Raw genomic sequence first — 14,961 nt, 5'->3', positions numbered from 1 at the left:
TGGTAAATATTACTCTCATTTTCTTGTCTTATTTAAGTGTCTCAGTTTGACCGGCATATATACATGCCAACGCATAACTTTGACTAATGATATGTGTAATTATACATAATTAAGTATAGATTATATATAAAAAAAAATTGGTATTTGGAAAACTATGTTTTGAGACGATTCTAACAGGTATTCATTGATCCTATTTTATATTACATATAAAGCACAAACATTGGTGAAAGCGGTGCATATGAGTATTGTCAAAGTCAAAATGAGACACTTAAATAAAACAAAGGGAGTAGGTTACAATCAAACATGGAGTAGCTAAGTAATAAAATCCTGTGACAAATCCAGGGATACATATAAGTATAGTTGTACCCCCATTCCATTAAAAAAAAAAAAGTACTACATAATAACTAATGACAAGAGACCTCCTAATCTCCTATGGACTCCAATCAGTCTCTTACGTACTGTTTGGTTAACAAAATCAAGTCAGTAGCCTAGTTTGCCTATTATTTCTGGTTAATGTCAAAAAGTTGGCTATTGAAAAAACTGCTCTTAGGAGTTGTTCTATTCAGGTTAATTTCATTTCCGTTCATTTCAGTTCAATTCCTAATTTTCTCTCTTATAAACAATTCAGTTCAACTCACTTCAGTTAAGTTGTTTTCAGTAAATCAGAACAAGCCCTTAGATGTCATTCACATAGTTCATATGTTTTCTGACGTTAAATCAGCTATTTTCGACAAAAGATACCGTTATTATAAAAACAGGTCTCTTAATTATTATTTTTTCACACAAATATATTCCGTTACTCATTTATAGGTGACTCTTATAGGCGTAGTCACCGAATTAAAGGATAGGTTTTATCGTACATGCAATTCAAAGATTAATACAATTGTGAGATGAATTAATAACTCTATCAAATTTTAATTGGCAAAAAAAATAATAATACTCCATATATTATTCTTTATTTTTTTTTTAATTATGTTTAATTCCTAAATTTCTAAATCCGCCAATGTTAATATCCCCTTTCATGTGATATACTATCACATCCATCCCTTTCAAAAGGATCTATGATATCTTAAAATGACAAAAACATGCACATCAGCCGACAAATAGTGTAAAATTCAACTAAAGAGATGGATGGGGCATGTCTTCCATATTATATCAATTTGTCGGTCACTAATTTGCCCCATTAGGAAGACTAATGGCCATTAAGCACTAAGCGAAAACATATAACTTCAATAAAATAAAATAAATAAAATAATTAAAAAAATAAACAAAAGAGATAGGAGTAAAAGTGGACCGTCAATTTGCTTTAAACTAAATTTCATAATAAGTCATGATTAAATATTTTATACATGTACAATGTGGTTAATAATATCTTAGTGTTCTATCAAAAAAAAAATAATATCTTAGTGCTATGAATATGTAAAGGACTAAGGTAACAAAAAAGGAAACAACTAGGTCCCAAAAAGGCAAAAACCTAAGAATTAAATTACAACCATACCACTCAATTTCCATTATACAAATATATTTTATATTAATTACTACGTATATTATTATACCTCTAAATTCCCACCAGCAATAAAAGAGAGAATATAATAACAAAAAAAAAAAAGGTACTAAATTTAATCCAAGGGCATGTATGCATCAACATGACCAAAGTGACTCTTCCATGTTAGGTTGATCCACAACCATGTCCATAAAAAGGGACTTGGCTTGTGAAGATACTATCTTAGATGAAGGGGAGTTTTCAGGTGAGGAAGTGCCTTGATGATGATCAACTCTAGGTTTATCGGAGTATTGGCGCATGCGCATATGTACCACCTCCGCTTGTGCTAGGGCTAATTGGGCTTGGAGGACGTCAATTTGTTGTTGGAGTGATGAAATTGCTCCTACACACCCGTAAATTGGGTCACGTACCCTTGCATTAGCCTCATATACCATTGAACTCACTGCATCTCCGCGTTGGTGCATTGGCAACTCCTACATCATATCCATTTAAACATATCATCTTCATTTATGTATCATCAAAATGTCAGTAATCCGCAGAAAATGTTGTAAATTTCAAAAACTATGTAATAAAAGGTGTCTAAACAATATAAAGAAAAACAAAATAAGATGCACATTTTGGAAGAGCAATGATAGACATTAAGCACTAAGCAAATATACAAAAAAGAAATATAAGAGGAAATTAAGTGAAAAGTGGACCGTCAAGTTTACTTTAATTATACTACATTACATAATAAGTAGTCATGATTTTATATGTTCGTACATGTACAATAAGGTTAATAATCCTTCTCACCATCATCATCATCACCTCTATGATCTAGATCAAGTAGAGAGTGAGATAGAGATGTGCTAACTTGCTTTAAAAATGTAAAGGACTAAGGAAACAGAAAAAGAACAACTAGGTCCCTTCTCAATCCACAATTAATTTTGCTAAGGACAACAATATTACATCATATATTAGCTAGGTTGGTCTAATAATACCATGTCCATGCTAAAAAGGGAAGTGGCGCATTCGTAGATGCACCACCTCTGCTTGAGCTACGGCTAATTGGGTTTGGAGAACGTCGATTTGTTGTTGGAGTGATGATATCGCTCCTACACACCCATAAACCGGATCACGTATCCTTGCATTTGCCTCGTATACCATTGAACTTACTGCATCACCGCGTTGGTGAAATGGCAACTCCTACACCAACTCAAATATTTGATTAGGTTTCTTTCTTTTCATTTTTTTGAAAATCTTATATGAGCTTTGCTCGTACATTAATAAAATTATTATTTGGTTTCTCTAATATGGTCCTTAGTTTTGTTTTGTGAAACTTAAGTTAGTAAAGATAAACAGAATAGAACAAAAAAATTGATGCATTCAACTTTATTTTACTTTTAATTATTGCTCAAAACTGAAAAATCAAGCAACAAACATGACATAAATGTGAACAACTACACTTTATGAGCTCAAAGATTATTGTTATGTTTGTGTTTCATTATGTCTAGTGAGAAAATTTTAATTCATGTTTGTTGAGGTTGTTGAAACTAAAGGCTTAATTATGAATTAATTTCAAAGAATCCAAGGAAACATAAATGAACATAGGTGGTTCAACCAAAATGATGTTGCTTAAATTTCTTTTTGACATTTACATATTCATGTTTTAAGACCATTGAACTTGATAACATAACAGAATTAAGACTATAGAAATTAGAACATAACTATGGATTGAATAACGTCATTGACTAGTTGTCTAGGCTAAAGCTAGCTGATTCTTCACCATTTGTCTTGTAATCCTGTTGTACAAGGGCACTTCATGGTCAAGCGTTGTAGATCATAGCCAGAAAGTCTACCAAAACCAAATTCTCCGTCTTTTTGTTTGTTTGTTTGTTTGTCTTTTTTTTTTTTTTTTTTTTTTTTTTAAGTGAATCACTTTGTTTTGCAGACTTTTTTTAAAAAAAAAATGCATCACATCCTTTTTAGACATCTTCTTTTAATTTTTATTATATTTTTCTCTTCATGTCCGTTATTTCTTTTAAGTGAATCACTTTATTTTGCAGACATTTTTTTTAAAAGCTGCATCACATCGGTTATCATTTTTTTTTCTAAAGTAGACCAATCAATGGGCCTTTAAACTTAAGTAAACACAAGTGCATCACCTAATATGATGATTTTTCAAAGCATTTTGACATCATCTTGACGTGAATCATTAGTAAATTTTACGAAAAAAGTGAAGAACTACATGATATGCCATTATACATATTATCATCGTATCAAATCACTACTCGTAATATTTATGTTGTGCATGCTTTACAAATCTCTTAATTAAGAAGCGTAGGATATACTCATAATAATTTTCAAATAAAAAAGGCTATGGAATGTGCACGAAAAGGCTTCTTAGTGGTCAAAAAGTTGCTGCGTGCTTTGCATAACTTTATTTAATTTTAATTATTCCAATAATTAGTATTTCAAATTTTTTTTTTTAAAAAAAAGTTAATCACATTTCTTTTGAATTTAACATTCCACTACTTCAAGCAACTAACTCTTTTTATAAGGTTTTCGTAACTTCTTGTTGAATAAAACTATAGTTCATGGACACTTGTTGAATAAATCAACTTATTGACAAATCTACGAAGCCATTGTTTATTCAACTTATTTTTATTTTAGAAAAAAAAAGTTTAGTTTAAATCAGATTAAATCAGAAAAAATAAGTTCAAATTATATCATCATTTATTTGCAGTTTTTTATCGCTAAATATCTTTAATTTTATAATGAATAATATTATAAAAATTACATATTAATAAAATACACATTATTTTGAATGTAACAAGACCCCAATTGATATATTTTTGTCTAATGGATTATCGTACACTGAAGGTCAAAGTTTGGTCAAATCAAACTATCAGATCAGATAAGTTCAGGTCAAATCATATCAGACTAGATCAGATAAGTTCAGATAAGCAAAAATAAGATGAACTAAATAAGCCTAATCAAAGAACATTTAAATTTTACAAAAGTACTCTGATTGCCATAAATTTTCCCGTCAATATGGATGTATTTTATAAATGTAATTTTAATGGCTGATATTAAAAAAATATGAACTAGAAATGATGTAAAAGTTGATTGTGTTGCATATAAAAAGCAAATTAATTAAAGGAATTAATAGCGTAGTCACATTGTATAAAATTACAATATACCCCTCTTTCAATGTTTAATCTTTACATTTTAATACTCCGTATCTTTTTGTAAGGAAAAAAAAAAAAATAGTTAAGGCTTAATGATTAAAAAAGTACTGATGGAAAAAGTAATAAATTAAAAAGGGTAAAGGCCATAGTGAAAAGTGACAAAAATGCCTTATGAGCAAAATGGACTAAGGAAATATAAGATATCAAATCAAATCAAATTAGTAGTGGTAAGGTCAAATAAATTATTGTTAATTGGTACTATGGTATATCAAATCAAATAAATTTATACTAAAGGGTTAGTGTAAAGTTAAAAATAAATAAATAAATAAAAATTAAATTAGTTGAGATTTTGATTTTTACACTAGTTACAAATTATACTTTGACTAAATTTTATGATTTATACATATATTAAAAACATAAGCATATGAAAATATGAAATCTTATCTGAATCTTCTCAATTTAAATTTTATTAATTTTTTTTTTTCAACATTACAATTCGATAATTAAAGATATTAATCGTTAAAATTAAATATAAATGTCAATTTAAAAATATATAGTAGTTGAGGTAATACTCACATAGTTAATTGGTAAAAGGAATCGGTAAAGTGGTCTTTAAAAAAAAGTAAAGTGGGTCCCCAGACCGTTATTAACCGCTACAACTGATAAAGGTCAAAAGCTATAGGGGGACAACCAACTTTTGCACCGCGTGAGGAGTTTCTTTACATGAGAATATGAGATAACTAACCTTAATACATGTACAAATTGCAATGCATATACATTTTGGCTTATATATCATAAGTCAAAACAAAAATATAAATGGGATAATATGTTAAAATAGTACTCATTTCGTCTCTTATTTACACTCCTGTTTTTCTTTTTGGGTATTTCAAAATTACATTTCTAATTTCCTTTTTTAGTAAGTAAATTTTTATCAAATATCTCAAATTATCCCTATTTTTCTGTTTTGTAATTAATGCTTTCTCTATTTTCTCATTCTCACTCTTATAAATGCCTTTAAAAAATTCAGAGTCCATGTGCATCACTTTAGATGAATATAATTGGTCCTTTTATTTTTCACCAAAAAATGTTATTGGTCCTTTTTCTTTTCGAAGGATTGATGACATGTTTATCATTAAATATTATTCAATCTTTGTTTTATTCAAAGACATCAATTAATGTCTTGTAATTCCCATTGTACTTTATTTTATTGTTCTTTGTTTTATTCCAAGTTTCTTAATTCCCGTGTAATTTTAGAAATAGGAATGTAAAAAAGGGACGGAGGGAGTAACATGATTAAATGTATTATATCGCCTAATGTGATTTAATATGATTGTAATAAAGTTTTGTCTTATACTATGATGTAAATTATTCTCATCAAGTCTAGTCTAGTCTAGTCTGATATACTTGTATTTTTTTTTTTTACTAATTTATAAGATAAAATATTATCAAATGTAATTTTGTTAGATTCATCTTATCGTGTAATATTTAAATAAGTAATTTTTATATTTTAGAAATAATAATTAAAAGTTTGAACAATAATTAATCGAAAATCTAAAGTTCTAATATGATCTTATCTAAATACTCGTGTGTTGAAAAAGGGTACGAAACAAAATTTAAATGCACATCCATCATAATTCAATAATCCTTCGATACTAAGATAATACCAAATAATCTGTCAAAAAAATAATAAAAATAATTATCATATACATTCCCGCCAAAAAGTCGTTAGTTGGCGCATCATTTCAACATTTAATAATATTCCATAATACTAGTTTGTGTTCCGGATAATATTTCGAGCGTTTTTTTTAATTTAGTTTTATTTTTTATTTTTTATTTTTTTTGTATATGAGACAATATTTGAACTTATGATGTGATTATAATTAATTTTCTTAATATACTATATTTACATCCATTTAACAATATTATACATATCTACTTTATTACAAACTTTTTAAATACCAGCTTACCCCTCTCGCCACACATCAATACATACATTATTTTACTTCTTGTTTCTTAATTAATCAACTTTTTTCTCTAACCTTAATCCCTACCTTTTTTTTTTGGCATTATTTCTCTAAATTTATCCATATTTTTTTACACCCACCTACTTTTTAAACACTCGCATATAATTCTAAAGCAAATAGTAATCTTAAGTTAGGAACATTATACAAGGGATATAACTAGTAATATCACCACTATGTAATAATTTGTTGAACTTGTGTTTTTTTTTTTAAAAAAAACCCGTATACATTTTAATAATTTCAATGATCAATTTTACTTGAACGACCATGCCTATAGGGTGGTAAAATATCCCTTTCACAAGTTGACAACCACCAAACTTTTAGCTCTAACATTAATGCTAACCAACAACAAAAAAATTTAGGATACCATATAATCATGTATTATTCCTTAGAATTCTAAGCTCAACGATAAGAGAAGACAATTTGTCATTGAAATTAAATCATGTTGATGCATGATCATGAGAAGCCATGAAATAATATAGAATGAAGAAAAAGGAAATTAAATGAGAGTGAGGTATAATTCAGTTAGTTAGAGCTTCCCTTCCGATTTCATGAGATTATAGGATCGATTTTCATCACATGCCCTCACTAAACACTAAATAAAAAGAAAAGAGAACTAAAGTGGCGTACCTGTAGCATCTTGTTGACGTTACTAGCACCAAAAACTCTATGCACATTAGCAAATTTCTGAGGCTCGTCAGCAGGAAAGTAGGGCGCAAACACACAATCTGGCGCACACCTTCTCCGTAGCAACTTGCACGCTGCACAAGGGGACACCGCCCCTTGTTTCCTTCCATTTTCCTTCATTCTTTTTCGACGCGTACAACCTCTTTGATTTTGTAAAATGTTGTTCGATTGATCCGTAGCAACTCAATTATCTCTAGTCTAAACAAAACGTTGCGTCAAATTAATATATGTAGCGAACCAACAACTCTCTTGATTTTTATGTACTATATAACATATGCTACTTTTATTTTGTAATAATAAAAATAAGTATGGACAAGAGTAAAGTGCAAGTTATTATATATGAAAGTTAGAAAAGTATGTAAGACAAGTGTATAGGTTTGTTTGTTTAAGAAGAGGAAAGGGGGGCTAAGAAGTGAAAATTGGTGGATGTTATATAGAAAATTTTTGTAGTGACAAGAGTATCTTTAGTGGGCCCAACCTATTGAAGAATTCTAGATTTTGGTGGGCCTTAACATCGTTTTCGGATTGGATTTTTAGACCCACCCTTTTATTATTACATGTTGGGTCATGCTTTCATTTGTTCCTTCTTTGCCTGTCATACTCGACATTTTTTCATTCTTTTTAATTTTGTTATTAAGGAAATATACGTATATAATGATATGAGTACATAAATAATGTTTTATTTATTAATTACTAATGTAAAAAAAAAAAAAGGAATGTTTTTTTTTTATCAAAATATTTTAATTTTTATTGAATATAATAATATTTATAAAAAGAAATTCAAGATTCTCACGAGTTTTTGAGTCAAGTTATGAGTTACTCGACTTGGCTAATTAACATTTCGAGTCAAACTCGAACTCGAGTCAAGCTCACTCAAGTCGCGTTTTGACCGACTCGAACTCGAGTAGCTCACGAGTTGTCTCGTCTCATAAGCACCCCTATTCTTGATGATTTACTTTTCTCTACCTACCTGGGTGTACCCAAGGTATACATCTGGGTGCACGGTGCATCTAAGGTGTTCTGTGCTTGTTTTTTTATTGGTCCTAACATTGAACAAGCAGCTAAATAACACATGATTCAACTGTCAAGAACAGTGGTAATTGACTAATTGGTGCCTCTTTTTTTTTTTTTTCTTCTCAAAATTACTCTTTCTACTGATCTCAGCTCCTTAGCATGCTTCTTTTGTAATATGAGACTTTTATAGTTTTATGTTACATGTTAACCAACTCGTTAATTTTGCATAATCGTATTCAACTATTCATGTGTAGGAAAGCATAAATAGAAATGATCACAGAAACTATATGAGCTAAAAATCCATCGTAGACGTACATATAAATCCACTGGTAAGTAGGCCAGTGTGCTTATTTTAACAGGATTACTAGAGCAAAGTTCATGCCCTTACCTTGAAAAATTCATCCCGAGGCATCTTTGTTGACGGCGAAAGAGAACCCTGATGTTAAATACACTGATATTGGCCGGTGTACTAAAAATTTGTCAAGCAGGTACAGGAAAAACACTGATAGCCAGAGCTGTGGCTAACAGAATCGATACCTGCTTCATTCGTGTTAATAGGACTCAGCTTATCCGTAGGAGAACATGTCCCCTTGTTGTTCAGTTAATTTATTGCTTAATTATACAATTATGCTTTGTTACTGGTAGCTAAGTCAAAAAAAGGCCTGCATAATTTTCGTTAGCTGATGAAATTGATGCAGTAGGAGGTGCGCGTTCTTTTGATGTTGCTGCTACTGATAATAAGGTACAACATACGAGTACTACAATGGATTTGATTTTTGGGAAACATCAAGTTCGATTCTTATGGCCATAAACTGGTGAAATAAATCATTTTAGGACTAATAGACTGCTGCTGAATTTTCAAACCCGTGACCTTTGTGTCACGTTGACTTCAATACCGTACTAAAGGACCAACTCAACCAAAAGCTTAAGTTTATGTTTGGTGTGAGTCGATTTTGAGTGTGTACACTTTTTTGAGTTTGGACGTGGAATTTAGACTGTTTTTTGCATTTAAATGCATGTTATTCATTGCTTTTAAAGTCCATGTTCATAAGATTTAACTCTGGCATACTTTTAAAGTTCATTTTCATGTGTTATAGCCTTTATGTTATTTGAATTTACCCGTTATGTTCATTGGGTGTACAAACCCATAATTAGGCCGGAGGAGGCATATATGTGTAAACGAAGCTTACCAAGTTTAAAGCCAATTGAATCACATGATAATACTATGTCTAATAATTGTTAAAAAAAAAAAAAAAAAAAACATTTACAGCTTAAATTGAAAAATGAACTATTTTGAAATTTCATACAGAGAATGTTTGGCATGGAAGAAGGCCAATTGAGCAAAGGCTAGCTAAAAAAGATTTTCGAAAGCAGAAAAAAAATTATATGCTTTCTTCTATATCTTAATCAGCTAACAAAAACGAAGCAGGGGAATTAGATTAAAATGCTTTCATATTTTCATTGGCAATAATAGATGGACCTTCTACTTTCACATGATAAGAGTCTAAACCATTGATATTATCAAGACCTTGCCATTTGTTACTATGATCATTTATAGGCATTTGTCCAAGCATATGTGTTCGAGTTGTTGTGTATACTTCTTGCTCGGGGCTTTGGCTGTTTGATTCAAACGCGTATGGTGAAATATTTCCAAGGGGTGAGTCCATTGTCTGAGGAGGGTAACTCATATTTGCTTCGTTTGTACAAAATTGTGGCATTATTTTTGGTTTAGATGACTCGAATGGAAGAAAACTGCCTCTATCAATGGGAAAATGTTGTTGTAATTTTGGTTGCTGAGCCATGTTATTGAACATGTTTGGTTCGATTGGTTCTGTTTGGTGTGAGTCGAGTGCTGGAGAAGGGCGGGAGATGTTCATCTCAAAGGGTTGTAAACAGGACGACATTTTTGTGTTATGTGAGTCGATTTGATGAGGGCTCATGAGCATGTTTGAGTCGAATGGACAGGATGATTGCTGCTGCTGTTGGCGGTGGTGGTGTTGCTGCTGTTGCGAATGATGATGTGCTTTCTGTAGTGACATAACGAAGGTGTCTGCAGTGTTTGAAGTGTCTCCAGTAGCAGCCTTAAGCCTGTCTAGTTCTTGTTTGAGCGCGTCATTCAAAGCTGTTTGACAAGGTAACATCTTACATGATTCAGTTGATTCTAAGATTCAGACTATACATATTAACATATGACATCATGCAATGAAACTGCAATATCCTTAAGATGCCTATTCATTACTGGCATAGAATGATGACAGTGAACGGGGGTTACACGTACCATCACGTAGTTGAGCCTGTTGTTCCATGGACTCTAATTGACGTCTGAGATCCATGTTCTCGTTTGTTAAACCAGTTGTATCTCTCTGTAGATGGGAAGACAAAATGCATAAAAATCTGGTTTTAGAACCAGTTTAAAAAGCAATTTTGATGAATTATAACACTAGATTTGATCACATTTACAGTATAGATGCATCCTAGAACACAAAATTCTACCACATAATTTTCAGACAAGAGAAAGAAGTAGAGTTAATTAGCATGATTGGTTTTTCCCTAAGCTTGTAAATGACTAGCTATCATCTTAGGAAACTCGTACAAAGGGTTATGTTTTCGCAAAGCTCAAGGAGATTCAGGGGAAACAATTTTTATACCAACCTTAAAAAGTGAGAGCTGTACAGAGAGTGCAGTTGCTTCAGTTTGTAAAGATTTGACTCTTTTCTCTAGCTCCTGCATATATCGAGCCTTTCGTTCTTTCGATCGAGCAGCAGACTGCCTATTAGCCAGAATCCTACATGAACATTTTCATTTTAAGTCATGCTTGTTACAAGTATTTGTCTATTATCCATACTATTGATACTATGAAAATTACAATCACATACTAGCTAAGGTACACCAGGGAAATTTGTCAGAAATGAATTAAGAAATAAGATTGCAAAAAATTTCTTCCAAAAACCCCCTTCATGATCCCCTCCCACACCCACATTTCCAAATTCTCCTTGTTATAAACATCGTCGGTCTAGAGAATTTTGAAGACGGTTGATTCTATAATAACTAATATTTCATATGGAACAAGTTTATAAACTCAATTAATCGAGGACAATCGACCTCAATTCTTCTAACAATAACATAAATCCTCCCCTGCACACATTACCCTTTTTTTTCCTAGAAAAACAAAATTGCGTGATAGAGAATATACAATCAACATTATTATAAAAACTAAAAAATAGATATGTACATTTGTTTTATACTATCTCCGTTAAATGTTATGTACAAGTTTAGAATATTTTATATATCACAAATAATACTTCAAAGTTGCACATAAGTAGTAGATAAAATTATAAGAAAAGGGCGGGGTAACCTCTTAGCTCGTTTAGGATCAGCAATCCACAATTCAGCCAATTTATGAGGAGACATAGCCTTCTTAGCTTCACAAGAAGCAATCCCAGAATTATTATTATTGCTAATCTTGGTATAATCATTGTTATTATCATTATCATTGTCATTATTACTCGAAATCCCTGGAAATTCATCGACTAACATGCAATGTCTAAGCTTTTGATTATTATTATTGTTATTATGATGATCCTGAGGAACATTATTGTTATGACAATTGATGGGATCATTTTGTTTATCGTCGAAATACTCGATTTTCTCCATATCCATATAAGTAGCCAAGAGATCATCAGCGTCATCACCTCCTTCCATGGAACCCCCGAAGCTAATTTCGTCGGGAATTCGTAAAAGGATCTCTGAGTGAACTCTCCGGTGGCCCATTACCAGAGAGACTACGCTAGCATTACCATTGACATTGACCTGGACATGTTGTAACTATGTGCCGCGATTATTTTATGTATTTATTTTTTGACTTCTTTTCCTCTCGTAAAATTATTGGTGGTGGTGGTGGTGGTGGTAATGATTGATGACGGGAGGATGGCGAATTCTCCCGTCGAAAAAATGGAGAGAGGGAGGAGAGATAGGAAAAGAGAAGGGAGAGGAGAGGAGAGGAGAGGGACGTTAACATGAAATGTGTGGGCAGAGGAGCGATATTTTTGGAGGGAATTTTTGTGATGAGAGGTTCTTATATGAATGAATAGGGATTTTTGCGGAACATAAGCTTCTTCCCTCCAAAATTATGATTTTTTTGTTACTCATATAATAATTATTATTATTAGTAATTACTTTCACTATATATATATATATATATATATATATATATATATTTTCTATTTGGATAGAGCGAGTAAGGAATTGGAAATAAATGACATTAAAAGACCATATTCATATCTTTCAAAAAAAAATAGACCATACTCATGAAGGGAACACCTAACGCAAGTAGAGGAGGTGAGTATGATCGAATATTCGAACCTCCCATTATTACTATCGGATCAGATTTTTATTCAAAATAACTTAAAATGTTATTTATGAACCAAACTTATACATACACGAAGTATAAATTTGGGAATCAAATATTAGATACTCGACATGATATCTAAATATAAAAAGTTTGGCTTTAATTATTATATCATTCAGCTAACATAATCTCAACTATTTAATTTGTTCAAATTATAAAGCTATCATAAAACAGTGTAGGAGTTCGGATGTTGGATGTATAAATTTAAATGGATAAAAATGGTAAAATTGTTTATTAATTAGATCTTCATAGGGTACCCATCAACTTTCAAAAGTGAATTATTATGGAATTGGATACTTGAAACATTAGAATTGTCTACTTTTCGAAACGAATTTTGGGATTTTCAGTTTTTCATATACTTTTGCTCAACCCTAATACAACTCATGCATACACTACTATATATAATAAGTTTTACAACATACATCCAAAATTCAACTTTCATGGGCAAGATAGATTTTTGGACATCCAAAATTGGAATGGAACCAATTCTGAAAGTAGAGCCAGTTGCAAGATTTACAACCTACCTATTCAATTCTGGTTCCCTTTATAATAGAGTAGAGATTGGTTAGGCCAGGGCCTGTTCTGATTTAATAAAAACAATTGAATTGAACTGAACTGATTGGAGCTGACTGAATAGAGCTGAAATGAATTGTTTATGAGAGAAGGAAATTAGAAACTGAACTGAAATCAAGCTGAAGAGAACAGGTCCTTAGGTGTTTAGTTACCCAAAATTACCAATAATATAATTTTTAAAATAAAAATGAAGGAAAAAAAAAGAGGTATTATGTTGAATATATCTAGTTAGTGAGACCAAATGGTATTACTCCGTACTAAAAACTAAAGATAAATGAATAAATTATAAAAGTCTGAAAAACGAATAGATTTGGAATTAATTCATGTCGAGTCATAAGACTCATAACTACTCACACACCTAAGTTGCAATAAATTAGAAACATGTTCTTCATGCCACATATTGCATCATGCTTGTCATTCCAATTTCAACCCCCAACCTAGCAAGCATAATGTCATGATGTGCCAAGCCCAACCCCATGATTTAGATCGGCCTGTCTTTGTTATCTCTAACTATACTCTCATTAAGACGAGCAAAATCCAAAATTTTATAGGAATTTCCAGTTGTCTATAATTCATTGGTGCTAATTTATATATATTGACGATAATACAAAGATTCTTAAAGCATGAATATGGATTTTTTAGCTCTTGCTACTTAGATGAATCATAAAGCAAAGACCAAGATGCCTAATGTTGGGAGACAATAATCAAGTATGATAAAAATGGCTTTATCCCAATATTTAGGGTCCAGCACATCCATTGGCTAATAGAGAATTAGCAAATACAGATACAGTGATTATATAATTAAAAACAACACGCTTTATTTCATTTCATATTATAATTGACATAATTCGTAATTATTTTTTTTCTTTGAATAGATAATATAGATGACGTAGTAGGATTATTTAATACTACATATAAATATGAGAAGGTTTTGCACAAGATTGTTTCACGTAAGTCTGGTTTATAATACACACACTCATCCCCAACCCACTACCACTGCCACTATCTAGCCACTTGTTGGCGGCCGACGATCACCCTCCCCTTCCCATCCCCTGGCGCCGGTGACCCTCCCCCACCCATTCCCCGACGCCAGCGACCCTTTTCCCTCCCTCTCCGTGTTTATGGTTGTTCAGAATATTGATGGAATGGGTATTTCTTCGAGAGGCTGCAATTGCTTTAACCTCAAGTTCTACTGCTTTTGGGGAAGTTGGACCTACAAGCACAGGAGATAGAGCTACGAAGAAAAATAAAGGGCCAACTCTTGCATCAATGTTGAGGAAGAAAGTGACAGCAAAAGATAGATAAGCTCCCTGTTTCAAGTATTCTTTTTTTTGAAATACTGCACCCTGTTTCAAATATTCTGATCAATATTGTCTAATATCTGATATTTATAAACTAATAACTTACTATTATAATCTAATTTCTGACACTTTTAATCTAATATTTGATAATTATAATCTAATTTCTGACAATTACAATCTAATATATGACTATTAATCTAATTTCTGACAATTAAAACCTAATACTGATATTTATAATCTAATATCTGATAATTATAATTTAATATTTGACCATTATAATCTA

At 31.4% G+C, this 14,961-nt stretch overlaps 1 protein-coding gene across 1 annotated transcript; it reads right to left on the bottom strand.

Annotated features, from left to right (window-relative positions):
• Nucleotides 1-1,050: 1,050 nt before the first annotated feature.
• Nucleotides 1,051-7,781, bottom strand: LOC145586114 (LOB domain-containing protein 4-like). Its single transcript, XM_081642858.1, has 2 exons — nt 7,326-7,781; nt 1,051-1,977 (listed from the first exon to the last, which is right to left on the bottom strand). Exons 1-2 carry the CDS (start codon nt 7,500-7,502, stop codon nt 1,642-1,644), a joined length of 513 nt encoding a protein of 170 aa, XP_081498984.1. The 5' UTR covers nt 7,503-7,781; the 3' UTR covers nt 1,051-1,641.
• Between the last annotated feature and the right edge of the window lie 7,180 nt (nt 7,782-14,961).

Source organism: Chenopodium album, chromosome 16 (genome assembly GCF_948465745.1).
Source record: "Chenopodium album chromosome 16, dcCheAlbu1.1, whole genome shotgun sequence".
NCBI lineage: Eukaryota > Viridiplantae > Streptophyta > Magnoliopsida > Caryophyllales > Amaranthaceae > Chenopodium > Chenopodium album.
The sequence above is the reverse complement of the archived record's forward strand: the minus strand, read 5'-3'. Positions and strand labels throughout refer to the sequence as shown.

Bases quoted from the DNA above. Each gene is read 5' to 3' on its own strand.
- LOC145586114 (XM_081642858.1), bottom strand. From the start codon at position 7,502: ATGAAGGAAAATGGAAGGAAACAAGGGGCGGTGTCCCCTTGTGCAGCG. The intron at 1,978-7,325 runs GTACGCCACTTT...GATATGATGTAG, and splicing joins ACGTCAACAAGATGCTACAG to GAGTTGCCAATGCACCAACG.